At 51.3% G+C, this 13,430-nt stretch overlaps 6 protein-coding genes across 6 annotated transcripts; 2 read left to right on the top strand and 4 right to left on the bottom strand.

Annotated features, from left to right (window-relative positions):
- Positions 1–739: 739 nt before the first annotated feature.
- On the bottom strand, positions 740–961 carry APUU_61236S (uncharacterized protein; the record flags this gene model as incomplete). Its single annotated transcript, XM_041694556.1, has 1 exon — positions 740–961. The coding sequence occupies one exon, from the start codon at positions 959–961 to the stop codon at positions 740–742; it is 222 nt and encodes a 73-aa protein (XP_041560374.1).
- Positions 962–1,063: 102 nt separating this feature from the next.
- Positions 1,064–1,512, bottom strand: APUU_61235S (uncharacterized protein; the record flags this gene model as incomplete). The annotated part of the gene is made up of 2 exons (XM_041694555.1): positions 1,064–1,442; positions 1,493–1,512. The coding sequence occupies 2 exons, from the start codon at positions 1,510–1,512 to the stop codon at positions 1,064–1,066; spliced, it is 399 nt and encodes a 132-aa protein (XP_041560373.1).
- A 411-nt stretch (positions 1,513–1,923) lies between these two features.
- On the bottom strand, positions 1,924–3,633 carry APUU_61234S (putative tetrahydrofolylpolyglutamate synthase; the record flags this gene model as incomplete). The annotated part of the gene is made up of 5 exons (XM_041694554.1): positions 1,924–2,174; positions 2,235–2,383; positions 2,433–3,346; positions 3,401–3,565; positions 3,616–3,633. The coding sequence occupies 5 exons, from the start codon at positions 3,631–3,633 to the stop codon at positions 1,924–1,926; spliced, it is 1,497 nt and encodes a 498-aa protein (XP_041560372.1).
- A 286-nt stretch (positions 3,634–3,919) lies between these two features.
- APUU_61233S (LipA and NB-ARC domain protein) lies at positions 3,920–7,650 on the bottom strand (the record flags this gene model as incomplete). Its single annotated transcript, XM_041694553.1, has 7 exons — positions 3,920–5,144; positions 5,213–6,239; positions 6,296–6,668; positions 6,734–6,963; positions 7,018–7,087; positions 7,143–7,482; positions 7,559–7,650. 7 exons carry the CDS (start codon positions 7,648–7,650, stop codon positions 3,920–3,922), a joined length of 3,357 nt encoding a protein of 1,118 aa, XP_041560371.1.
- Positions 7,651–9,054: 1,404 nt separating this feature from the next.
- On the top strand, positions 9,055–11,034 carry APUU_61232A (Zn(II)2Cys6 transcription factor; the record flags this gene model as incomplete). The annotated part of the gene is made up of 5 exons (XM_041694552.1): positions 9,055–9,084; positions 9,134–9,240; positions 9,292–9,510; positions 9,575–10,003; positions 10,062–11,034. The coding sequence occupies 5 exons, from the start codon at positions 9,055–9,057 to the stop codon at positions 11,032–11,034; spliced, it is 1,758 nt and encodes a 585-aa protein (XP_041560370.1).
- A 214-nt stretch (positions 11,035–11,248) lies between these two features.
- Positions 11,249–13,283, top strand: APUU_61231A (uncharacterized protein; the record flags this gene model as incomplete). Its single annotated transcript, XM_041694551.1, has 2 exons — positions 11,249–11,625; positions 11,675–13,283. 2 exons carry the CDS (start codon positions 11,249–11,251, stop codon positions 13,281–13,283), a joined length of 1,986 nt encoding a protein of 661 aa, XP_041560369.1.
- Between the last annotated feature and the right edge of the window lie 147 nt (positions 13,284–13,430).

Genomic DNA, 13,430 nt, shown 5'->3' with positions numbered 1-13,430 from the left:
CGGCGCACAGTGTCTGCTGCCGATATCCGTTCCCCATGCCAAAGCGTGTGATATGTTACGGTGTAACAGTCATCCAGCGTAATGAAACGTTGGGATGGAGCTTAATGCAAATGCCCTTTTCTTGTACACCCCGCCTACCTGTCTCCTGTTCCGCAACCGTCGGGGAAGTCACGCTGACGTCCAAGTAGTTTAGGACGGCTACAATCTAGACTGTCAAACAGGGATGGTTGCGGTACAGCCATATAGCCGGTGACAGATATTGGAAGCACGTCTGCCTTAAAGCCTGGTGGGCCGCCTATGAACCTGCATCTATTGCCGCAGCAGCTTGGTGCGCAAGAGTTCACATCTCAGCAGCCAGTGGTACAAGATCACTGGCTGATTAAATGAACAAATCTTGTCATACTCTCCAGAGTTTACCCCTATTCTAGGATCAGCTTAGATCAATAAGATATAGGTTGCAGGGGCACTGGCCGAAAAGCACATCTCACCAGCCAAGGACACGCAGTAGTGCATTGTATATTTTCCCGAGAACACATGAGGTCAACCCGCAATGCGGGAGAGAACTCGACGGAAGCCATACTCCGATGTAAAGAGCAGCATTTCGGTCAAGGCAGGTATTAACGATGAATAGTTACAATTCTAATAAGGAATCGAGGCACAACGATGTACGGCCGGCGTAGAGTCACATATTAAACCAGACATGAATTACTCAACACTATAGTCCACCCGGCCAGTCAAGCTAAATAATACCATTGTCTGGCGCAATGTCCCATACAGTATCACATTTGGCGAGAGCCGGGTAAAACCTGGCAAGCAAGGAGGTAATGACGACCTTGATAACCCGTGGGAAGGCTGATTCCGCATCCGTGCCAAGAATGACACCGACGGCCTTGACGAAGGGTACATGGGAGTCTGTAGAAATAACGGATTCCACACTCTCTTCATCGACAATCAAGCACATCTTCGTCTGGAGCCCTGGGTGGATATCATTGAGAAAGCGATAGACCAATGTGCTTTGCTCGAGGGCTTTGTTCTCCACACAATCATCAGAGACGATCTCCAATTAGATCTTGGACAGTATGTCATCCGCCGCAAGCCCCGGACCGGCGGAGTTGATACCCTCGCGTAGAGCCGACTCATATTGCTCATGGAATTGTTGCCATAGCATCTCGTCCCGATGGAAAGTGCAGAAAAGAACGAAGCCGAGCTTATCCCACTGTTCTCGATCCAATATCGCCCACAATGCTCGCGGGCCGGTCAAGGCTCCGTAACCTTTCTGACCAGTTGCATTTTCCGGCTCGTTCAGTGTGGGCTCGAATGCAATGGTGGTGGTCTTGACGCCGACTTCGCCGAGGTTCCTGACTGTCAACAGTTTCGTTGTGACACCGAGCTTCTGCGACTTGAAAGTCTGCGGTTTAGGCGGATTTGCCTGAAGCTCAAGGCTTGCATTGAGAATGAGGAATCGCTACCTGGCTTGCAGGTAAATTCCTACCATCCCTTGCATTGGGGCATTCTTCCGACGGCTCCGTGGATACATCGGGGGTAGGACAATCTATGGCGCTGTGCTGAGTGAAGCTAACCCATGACGAGAAGATAGGACCATTGGCATAACGAGACAATGTAAGTAGGGGCTTGGGATGCTGGCGTGGTGTTCGCCTCGATCACTTCCTTGATGCACTTTCCGACCGTCGAGCTGGACGTGGCCCCTGCGGCGGGGAGTGTACACAATGCCCGCTTGGAACTAGCGGCGGTGGTATCTTTTTCCGGCCCGTCGACTACATGTGCACGAGTGGGAGAGAGGAATGAGCAGACTTGATGCTACTTCAAATACTTCAATTAATTCCCATTTCTATTCAACGCCCAGTGGAAGCGGTCCGTCCCCTATAACGTCGATTAACCAAACCCGCAACGACTCCCTTGTGGTTATTTGCATTTGCATTCCCGCAGCGACGGATCCAAAACAGCGAGTGCTTCCCCAACGAGATGCAAGCTTCCAGTGATCAAAGTCTGCATTCCACCGTCATAGTTCCCGAGTCGCCGTACCGTGTTGATGGCAGTCTCAATGGATGGTTCAATTGTGACAACAGTGTGCGGATCCACCTCTTTCCAGGCCGACGCATATGCCGCGAGAAGACCCTTGAGCTCCGAGTCCATCTCTTCTGGCGCCGCTGGATCTAGATTTGAGGTCATCTCGGTGATCATGAAATGAGGACATATTAGGCTTTGTTACTCACCAATACCTGCAGGATCCGTGTGTTTATACGTCGTGAATATAACACGTTCCGGGCTGAATTTATGGCTGCGAAGAACTTGTGCCAAGCATTGCACCAGCTCGAGTCCATCTCGACCTTGCGAGTGATGACTGAAAACCACCGCTCGACAGCTGCGCAGGTTTAGCAGGCAGAAGTGTGTTATCGTTGTTGCGGACGTACCAACGGTTATTCTGGCCTGGGATTGTAGCCTTGACGAACCACTTCGCAGCCTCTTCCAGGCTTAAGGTGTTGTGCGCTCCATCGACAAACCATTGCAAACCCCCATTACTTATTACCTGAAATCTCCCCAACAACGAAAAATCCCTGATGCCCGTTTGAACATCCTCGTCACTAAGTACGGAACCAGGAGATTTGGCAGACACAAAGGCCTTTGCAAGCTCAAGGGCTAAAGAACAATTCAGTCGCTGGACAGAGACATCAAGTACACCAGCATCGCGCGGAAGACTGGCGTTGGCCGATATGAATGTTACGGTCGTGCCCCTGTCAAACGCGCGACGACTCATAACGTCTGCAGGGCCTGGTTCCTGAATTACAGCAAACGCCGGTGCGCCAAATTTGAATATTCCAGATTTATGCCAAGCGATAGATTCAAGTGTCGATCCAAGTTGGGCAACATGGTCCAAGCCAAGGGAAGAGATGCCAGTGACAACAGGGCTTTGTATCACGTTGGTTGAATCAAATTCTCCACCGTGATTCACTTCGATTATAGCCGCGTCTACTCGCTCGCGGATGAAAGTGTGGAAGGCCAAGAGAGCCATGAACTGCAGGTACCGGGGTTTCATGCCAGCAATGACTGTGCTTCCTCCTGTGTCAAGCTCCAGATTTGGGGCCATCAGGCAATCCCACACCTCAAAGAAGTATTGCGCAAAGGACTCTCGCGTGATGGGTCCGCCGTCGACCTGTATTCGTTCCCTCGTCGAAATCAAATGCGGGCCGGTATAAAGGCCAACTCGCCGCGGGAATCCGGTTCGACGGCCATGGGCAGAGAGAAATCCCCGAGTAAATGCGCATGTGCTGCCTTTCCCCTTTGTCCCACTCACATGAATGAGATTCAATCTGGCGATCTCGGTGTCCTAAGTCTTGTCAGAACGTCCAGACTAGATAAATCAACCAGTGATCGCCCATACAGTGTGTCCTAAAGCTCCGAGCCACTCCGACATCCCCAACAGGCTTGGTATCCCCTTCACCGAAGCTTGATTATTCGTGGGCGCCTCCTGATCCATCGGGGCTCTGGAAGCTGGGGTCTTGGGTCGTGCCGGTCGTTTCCTCGACTCCAGGAGCCTGATCGCATTCTGTGCACAGTCAGCTTCAAGGTGTCTAGTTCGGGCTACGCGTTAAATACCTCGTAGGTACGTTTCATTGTGCAATGGAGTTGTCGCATTCGTGGACTGGGGACTGCACTCACAATATCGCTCAGGGGCTGCTGACAAGCCACGTGACAGCGCCCTTTGTTTTCTTTGTTCTTTACCCCGCCGCCCCCATCGCATCTGGAGCGTTGAGTCAAGCGAGATAGCTTGCCAACTTCCCTTCTTGAGTCGCGCCGAGGAGACTCGCCATTGTGGCGATCTGCAATCGGCCCGTGCCTGTCAGTGTGTGCTAGTGCTCGGGAACGATAAATCCCCACAACGGATCACCGTGGAGACACACTAAATACTAGGCGGGCGGACGGGACCCTTCCCAACATCTTGCAACGCTTTCTCAATATGGTCGTGCCAGGCGGAATCAAAGCGTGGCTCCCAGTAAATCCGGCTTGCATCGCCCCAATCACTTGCGGCCCGGGACAAAATTCGTTGGATCTGATTTTGGTCAAGCGTGCCAGCCATCCAAAGCGCATGGCCGATCGACTTCCGCACGATCACCGCATGCGCACCGTGCCCATACCCAATACTCTCCAACGCGGAGAGCGCTTTCCTCCATCGCGAAAGTGCCTCGCTCCATGCGAATTGCATATGTGACTTTCTAGCAAGCATCATCCAAATACGAAACACGCTCTCTTGTGCCAGATTGTCCAGCTGTCCGTCAGACTCGAATGCATCCTTGAGGCGGAACAGAAGCTCCTCTGCCTGTTCAAACATGTGCCGTTGGAGATATGTTTCAACGAGCGACAAGCGGAGCCGGCGGCCGTTTCTTATATCCAGGATATTCGCCTCTGCCATCGGTTCTAATGTATCCAGGAGGATCCTTTCCGCCCGAATTGGATCACCGACTTCACAAAGCAGGCCGGCAAGCTCCCAAACGAGAGTCATATGCCATCCGCTGCCCTCAAAAAAAGCATCACCCACGCTCTCCCTGAACACGGAATCTAGCTTGGCCAGTGCGAGATCAAACACTCCACGCAGGCGCAGTATTTTGCACAGGTTCGTCTGCTGGGCCCTTAGCGTTATGCGTTCGAGCGTCGACGGGGCCCCCAGCGGCTTCCACTGACAGAGCTTTGCCTCTGCTGCCTGAAGTTTCCCTTCCCGAATTAGTCCACCGGCGCTGGATATAATCATTTCTCCCAACTGGGCATTGTATTTCTTGCTCGCCTGTCTGGACTGCTGTCCGGCCTGTGCCCCGGGATCAAAGGTTTCGCAAAGGACTTTCTTCTCAATATCGGGGTCCCCTGACATCCTTTGCACAGCTCGCCCTCTATGCGCAAGTTCCGCGTTCAAAAATGGGTCATCGTCGTGCTTCAGGACTTTCCTTGTCCGCGTTATCGCCTCCCATTTCCAATGAGTATCCGAGTATCGAGATGCCGACAAAAGGGTGGAGGCGAGTGCGTGCCGAAAAATGGGTGTCTGGTCCGGACTATCGCCGGACTTACCAAGCTCGTCGTACTCGAGGAGCACGCGTCGCAGGTGCGGTAACAGCCTTCGCCCTATAACCCCGTTCCTACCGGAAGCCGTTAGATACATCCCCTTTGCTGGACTATTATACAACATTACCTTGGCTCAATATACCGGTTCCTTGGGAACGCATGGCACACAAGTAGGAGAGCTTGACGTCTCCATCTCCTCAATTCCCCGGCAGATAACCTGTGAACGACACAATGCTGCACTAGTGGATGTATTGAGAACGTTCGCCGCTTATCTGGCCCTGTTTGGCAGCTTATAAGAGACAGAGCAAGTAGTCGTTCGATTGCGTCATCCAGCCTAAAGTCATTGCCGAGGAGGCTCGCGAATTCCTCTTCCACCCCTTCCTCATGGGCCGCAACATCCACAATTTCCCCGTTCTCGTCCCATCTTCTGTTCGCGGTGCAGCCTCGGTGCAGAACAATCTCCGGTATAGAAGCCGGGTCCAGAAATGAGAATAAGAGAAGAATAGCAACAGCATCTTGTGAGTCCTGTTCGAGCTCCTTGAAACTGAGCTCCCAGGTTCTTAGCACAGGACTCTCTTGTGACCCAACCCGTGGAGAATATCTCAAGAGTTGTTCTCGTCCAGTGGCAAACATGCGTCCGTATTGCCTGAACGTTTTATGCCGCGATCGCATGAACGCCGCGGCATGGACCATGGCTAGCGGCAAATATCCCAGAAGTTTAGCCACCTCCTCTGCTGCTTGCATGTCGGGTTGGTTTGAATTTGCTGGCCCTGAAGTTTCGACCAAAAGGCTCACTGATGCTTTTTTTGGCAGTGGCTCAAGCTCTATCCACCGCTGGCACAACGTTCCCATAACCGCCTGGTCGCGGGTCGTGAAAATTATATGGCCCCAGTTCACTATTGGTATATACTTTTCCAGTCCTACCTTGTCCGGACTGTTCGCGTTATCGAAAACGAATAGCCATTTTTGATTATGGCTTTGAGAAAACCAACCTTTCACTGCCTCAATCTTGTCACCAGGGCACCTCAATTGCAATGCATCGTATAAACGATGGAAGTCGTTTTCAAGTGAGGCTTGTGACCCAGCGTTCAGCCATACAACCGCGCATTTGTATTGCAAAATGTGGCCCAATACATAACACAGAGCTACCCGTGTTTTTCCGACCCCTCCTATTCACTGTTAGTGAAATCAACTATCGAGTGATCCATTACACGTATCAACCTACCCAAACCGCACAGCGCAAATGTATGCCGTTGAAACCCACCACGACTAAAAAACTCTTCCATCTCAGCAAGCTCGCCGGCTCTCCCGTATAAACTTTGGCATGGCTCCCCACTAGGACCGAGAAATACCGCCCTGGGTTCCGTGACTGCAAGATGGCCTGCATTAGCTGTAATGCTCCTGTCACTGGTCGTTTGCGTGGGTTCAGATGAAGGGTCACACCTGAACCTGTCAACCCACTCCCTCAGACGGGACACTACTGGTCGAAATTTCGTTTGTTCGGCGTCGCTGAAGCGGACCAACTGAGCGTGATCCGCATCTTGAGGGATGGCGTTTTCAGGACCGACGTTCAAGATTGCCGAACTCCTTTCCACGACCTGGCAACAGGGGTAAATGAACTTAGCTACCGTCACGATACAATGATCTGCCCAGGGGGTCTCACCATCGTCTTGAACACACACCCGACTCGGGTTCTGCGGGTTTCGTAAAACGCAACCAGCTCGATATCGCCGCGACGTTTGACGAAGTCTTCTGTCATTTCAAATAGTTCTTGGGAATTCTTTCGAAGCATTCCGAGAAGTGCTCTTGGTGCATTAAGGGGCGAAATCTTCGACACTAGGGTAGCCAAAATCTTGCCAGTTGCGGCAATATCACTCCCATTATGGGGAGTACCTGTCAGGTAGTTAGCATCAGCGAAACGGAACCCAGCCTCTGAAATGGACACACCAAAGAACATCACCCCGCGGACGCAATCCTGGACAAGTTTGTCGGCGCTGAGTCGATCAAGTAACAAAGCCTGCACGCTTGTCAGTGCAGGTCCGGTTATCACTATCCATTTGCGATCGATTCACCTTTTTAGCCACAATCCCGCCAAGGCTATGGCAAACCAACACGATGGGGCGATGTCTTTCCTGGATGCTAGAATGAGAATCGGCTTCCAGCGGAATCATATCGGACCTGCTCACCTCGTCCGTCCGTCGAAGGTCTACAAGCTCGCTTATCAGCTTGATAGAAATCGATCTCAGATGTTGCTGGCCGGTAAAGTTGGCGATCCGCGCATCATATCCGTACGTAAGAACACGGATGGCTGGTATTTCCGCAGGAAGAATGTCCCTTAGCCATAAGACTCCGGAATCGCGATGTGTCCATGTCTGCTGGGCGTCCCCGTTTAGTCCGTGGATAGCTACCACGCTGTATGCCCATTAGATCCCGTCATATGCAGTCAAGCATATCGTCAGATGAAAAGGGAATCAAGAGATATACTTACTCAACAGCGATCTCTGCAATGCTTCCATCATTGCTGGGTGTCGCTCTGGGGTCGTGCAAAACAGTCACACCGCGTTCGGCGCGTTTGGGCATCGTACTTTTTGCAGAGTTGGGTTTTGTAGACTATGGGATGGTTTGTATATATCGGGTTTGCTAACAGATTGAGATTAATACACTGCGAGCTGGATGGAAACAGCGCAAGGGTAGACCAGCAAAAAACAGTGATGTGCTCCGGGTAGTTTGCAAAGGTTGGGGGGCGATGGCCCAGGGGAGAACAGGATGGTGTCCATTGCACCATGTCTCAAATTCATGACCGGATTATACGGCGAACGCATCATGTTCAAATGGCGGAGCCTTGCAGATGCTACGAGGTGGCTGTACTGCTTCGTAGTTCAGAGTCAAGCGCACCGAGACTAACCCATACAGCCCTGTTGCTCGGCGCCACATAGGGGAACAGACTGAGTGGAAGGAAATTGTGAAACAGATAAGCGTAGGATGTCTGCAGGAACCATCATCATCGCCCAGGTCAGTACCATGAAACGTTGAAGTGGCGTTTGTTCCCTTTGTCTGGCGCATTGCTAACTTTGCGCAGACTCAAAGCGTAATTCGTTAGCGTACAAAAGTGTCCCAGACAATGTGGCAGAACCTGTCAGCCCAGTTCGTATGCGCCTAATTGTAATCCCGGCCATCTCAGTCAATTTCGTGGGAAAGATAAAGTTATGCTGCTCTGTTTTTAGAACCAGAAAAACCAGTCTGTGGAATGTCAGGCCGCCACGCACTCAATAACAAACCGTATCAATCATGAATGAACATGCGTAAACTAGATGCCGACGTGCTGGGATTGTTTGCACACATGGAGGAGCCTTGGGAATGGTCATGCATCTATTCTTCTAGAAGCTGCCAATACCCCTTTATGTCTGGACAATACCCGCATTCGAGGTCTATGGCTAATAGAAAGAGACTGTATCCCTTCTAAGCCTGCCTAATAAACCAATAGATCTATAGTAGACACCACGCTATTATGGGGTAGCAGGAAACAAACTAGCAGATAAGCTTACAAAACAGGGTACTAGGCTAGATACTTAGCTCCTGTATTCCTCCTTTCCCTTTATTCCTTAGGTGGGAGGTAAAGTACCAACTTCGCGCAGACACCTATGTAGTATATATAAAGGGTATACTAGCGTACTATGAACTGAATATCAGGCCTTTAACTATTGTCCAGCTTTGTTAAATTGTAGACTTGGGTAGCACTTGGGAGGCCGCGGCCACATGCCACGTAACCGCCAAGGGGCGCTAAATACTCAATAATATTAGTGAGTCAATCATAATAATCATCGTCCATCCTCTCTCTCCGCCTTCTCTATCCGCCTTCTCTATCCGCAAGCTTTCTTTGATCAACATTTACCGGCCCAACGGCATCGCGGCGACATTGGCAAAATGGAGGCGGACAGGCAAACACACAGCAGAGGCAGAGCTCTTTCTTCCAAGCGATCATCCATGGCATGTACATCATGTCGGCAAGTTAAAGTTTGTCCTTCAACTCGATTCTCGGACGGCCGTTGATCCACGTTCCCAGCTGCGATGCGACGCCACGAAACGCTTCCCAGCGCCATGCACCCGGTGCCAGGAACATCGTATGAGCTGCAAATTTGACTCCAAGTTTAAAAGAAGGCCAGCGAGGGGGTAAGCTGCTGACCCGGCATCCTAGCTAGAGATTTCATCTAAATTTCCCAGGTCGCTTACCAAGGTAATGGAAGAGAATGACCGACTACGCCGTCTGGTCCAGGATTCAGGAACAGTGCCTGCGGAATCAGGCATCCACACCGCTTCGCCAGCAGAGCGAACGGATCAAGACCCTCGTTTCGTCGCCGACTTCGCCTGGGAGTTGCCCGCATCACAGGCACTGGAAGAAGTTCAATTGGACGGTCTGGCTATCCGCGACCTTTTTGAGCAGTATACATACCATCCTTGCACATCGTGACTGAGGGGGTTTACAGTCAGCTAATCACGGGCACAGCTTTTCTCGTCACTATTTCCGTCACCTGCCAATCTTGGATTTGAGAAAACCCATCGATTCTATCAGGATCGCAAATCCTCTTCTTTTCTGGACAGTCATAGTAATTGCATCCAGAAAGCATCCGCTACATGGAACTCTCTTCTGTTCGCTAAAGGTGCCGTTCCTGCGGATGCTGTCGGAATATCTGACTCGCTCCATTCGCAGCATTTGGACCATTCAAGCGCTTCTACTCCTTTGTCTTTGGCCTTTCCCCGTAGCAAGTCAACTGGATGATCCGAGCTGGGAATATTGTGGGATCGCCGTTGCCGCTACCCTGAAAATGGGTCTTGACGACTCTCCAGCGTCCTGGGGCGAAGCTATTCGACCCAGCCCAGATGAGCTTACTTGGCGGTCCAAGACGTGGCTTGGATGCCTTTGCGTCAGCACTAAGTGGGTAGCTCCATCCTCTGCGCATTAATAAACTCGTTGAATGATTGACAAATACCAGTCTTGCGGCCTGTCTCTCGCTCCCGCCGCCAATGGCCTCTGTCGCTCCACTGATGCCTAGAGTTCGCGACAGTACGAGGAGCAGCCTTCCTGACGACTTTCTGGCGCTGCTCGAAGTTCAAGCCCATTCAATCCGAGCAGCTTCGTTGTTGAGCAATCAGATCAGCAACACGGCCCAAAGATCATTCATAGAACTGCTCGATAGTGATTTGGACGCGGTGGAAGCCCGTATGCCAAGCGGCATGTCTGCCTCCCTTCAAATCAGCGTACTTGCAGCACGCCTTCGGCTGTACTCGCTGCCACTACTCTCTCAAATCTCACCTAGGATTGTAGACGACTGCGCAGATGCCCTTTCCAAGGCCATATGGTACAAAGGCTTCCATGTAGCCATGCGGCTGGTGAATACCTTTGCTGAATGGACTCAATCAGACCGCAAAGACGATTGTGACTCGACAGGTGAGATGTTGACCATTCATTTTCCGAAACAGTATTTCTATGCTCTTGTCATGGCAGGTATGTACTTTATCAACTTGCTAGTTATCGAGACCAATATATCCGCGTCCGACAAGCTGCTCGCCCAGAATCATATCAAACAAGCATATGAAACGATTACCGCCCAGTCGACCGAGGACAGGGATGAAGCTTCGCGAGCAGGGAAAGCAATTGACTTTCTCTCGCGCCAGATCGAGGCGCAAAGCGGATCTCTAGAACTGGGTCAATCCGCCCATGGAAATCGTCCTTTGAACATTATCAACAGCGGTATGAGGATGGCAGGGCAGTTTCGAAGCAAGCTACGTCGCTCTGGGGAGTCGAATACCCCTGCAAACTTACCTGCTGGGGTTTCCGAGCTGCCGGCGTTCGAAGACTTTACGGAAATGCCGCCATGGGGAGACGACTTGTTCGAATGGAATACCTGGTTCGCTGGAACGGATTATATGAGCACATTATTCCAAATGCCAGCGGAAACTGTTTAGTTTTAATCCCAATCTTTCCTCAACAACGGATTTAGCGGCAATCCTCCTAACGCCCAAGCGATGTTCGCTTACCGGGCCGAACCTTCGGTCACCACACGCGGTATTTGAGCTCGCTTCCCCCGCCCCTTCAATGGAAAACATCCTCTTGGCCAGACTATTATTTCATCTTGGTATTAGTAATCTCAGTATTGTCTCACCTGAAGCTTTTCTCGTCATGGACTCCATTCAACCAAACCGCAGCGAGGCCCTGCCAGAGCGCTTATGCCAGATCATTACACCAATTGGGATGCTAGGCTATGGCTTCAATGTGGAAGATGTCGAGTATGGGCTTCATTTAAGCCTCGAGACAGAGACTCCAACTGCGATTGTTGTGGACTCTGGATCGACCGATTCTGGGCCCGCAAAACTTGCATTAGGAACCATGACTTGCCCTCGGTCGGCCTATGAGAGAGACCTTCGCCAGTTAATCCGGCTTGTTCGACAGTATCGTGTTCCTTTGCTGATCACATCAGCTGGGGGCGATGGCAGCGATGCGCACGTCGACGAGTTCCTAGATATCATTCGCAACATCCTCGAGACTTCAGACCCCAGGTAAGAAACGCTTCCGTATCATGAAACTCGGACACTTATTCTATATCAGCACCCAGAATAGCCTGAAGATCCTGTCAGTCTATAGTGAGACAAGCCAAGAGTGGGTATTACAACATCTCAAGGCCGGCAAGGTATCTGGTTGCGGTCCATGTGTGCCCCTTCTCACTACTCAGGATATCGAAGCCACGCCAACCATTGTCGGACAGATTGGCCCAGAGCCTATGCTGCAAGCAATGGCCGCTCATCCCGACTTTGACATTTTGGTTGCCGGAAGATCGTATGACCCGAGCCCTCATGTAGCATTTTGTGCCTTTCACCATTATGAAAAATCATACAGGAAAGTTCGGGACCTGGACCCCACAACCCTTGGTGGCTTCACGCATATGGGTAAACTCATGGAGTGTGGAGGAGTATGCGCGACTCCCAAGTGTGCGGCCTCTATGGGAGTCATCTACCGCGATGGAACATTCGACATACGTCCGTTGGCTTCTGGCTCCCGGTGCACCCCCACGAGTGTTGCTGCACATGCCCTATACGAAAAGTCTCGGCCAGACATGCTGCATGGTCCTGGGGGCTATCTCGACGTGACGACTGCGACGTATTCTGTTCTCAACGATGGCATCGCGATCCACGCTAGCGGCGCTGTCTTCAAGGCTTCCAAGCATGAAAAGACCGCTTACACGATCAGGTTCGAAGGAGCAAAGGCAATCGGATATCGCACGATCTTCATGGGATCTATTTGCGATCCAATTCTCATCCAGCAGCTTCCTTCATTTCTGTCGCGCGTGAATGCTTACGTCGCCGAGCAACATTCTCAGGTTCAGGATGGATGGTCATTGGATTTTCATATCTACGGCTTTGATTCAACCAGGCCGGCGCAACTCCCGGGGGAAGTCTTCCTTGTTGGAGAAACCCTAGCCGAGACCCAAGCTCTAGCCACGAGCATTGCCTCATGCGCCAGAATTGCATGTGTCCATGGTCCATACGAGGGTCAGAAAGCAACGAGCGGGAATTTTGGTATGGGGATCGGTGGGAAATTGGAAATCGAGATGGGAGTCTGCACTGAGTTTTCAGTATATCACTTGGTGCAGCTTGAGGAGGGACAGGAAGAGGCAGAGGAGATTCGGCCTCACAAGGAGCCAGATTGTCCAGAAGCGGCCGATGGAAAGTTCGTCAAATGGCAGATGGTCATCTTGGGCAACGGACCTCGACTTGGCAGCATCGATTGCAATTTTGCAGGGACAACTGATCACAGCCAGCGAACAAATGCGCTCACTGCTGGCTCCAGTGTGCAAAACAGTGCATTTTCAGCAAAAGCCAGAACGCTTGGTAGTATTGCCAGCGTGGTCAGATCGAAAAACGCCGGCCCTTACGAAATTACCCTCGATGTGATGTTCGATGATGCTGCAGTCTATCACCGGATTAAGGAATCCGGACTACTCACGCCCGGGCGCATTGCAGAGCTATACGATATTGCGGTTGCAGACATCGTGTGGTCTGGATTCTTTGATCCAGCGCTGGCATTCAAAGCTACGATTCCCCGCCGAAGACGAGGACATGAAAAGCCACAGCCATCTGGTGGATTTATGGAGAATGACGTGCATGGGTCACAGAATCATTTGCCTTTGATGAATTTGTCGTTAGAGAGTAGCATTTAGCGACAGGGGTGGGATTATTGATTTGTTAAAATAAATTAACCCTTGCAGCCTGTGAAATACGAGTACTATAGACAATGGGAATGCGCCCAAGGCAAAGATAAATGGTATACTTAGGATTAGCCTGATGCCCCCATGTCAAGGAGAAGG

Source organism: Aspergillus puulaauensis, chromosome 6 (assembly GCF_016861865.1).
Source record: "Aspergillus puulaauensis MK2 DNA, chromosome 6, nearly complete sequence".
Taxonomy (NCBI): Eukaryota; Fungi; Ascomycota; class Eurotiomycetes; order Eurotiales; family Aspergillaceae; genus Aspergillus; species Aspergillus puulaauensis.
This window is presented reverse-complemented; position numbering and strand designations above follow the sequence as displayed.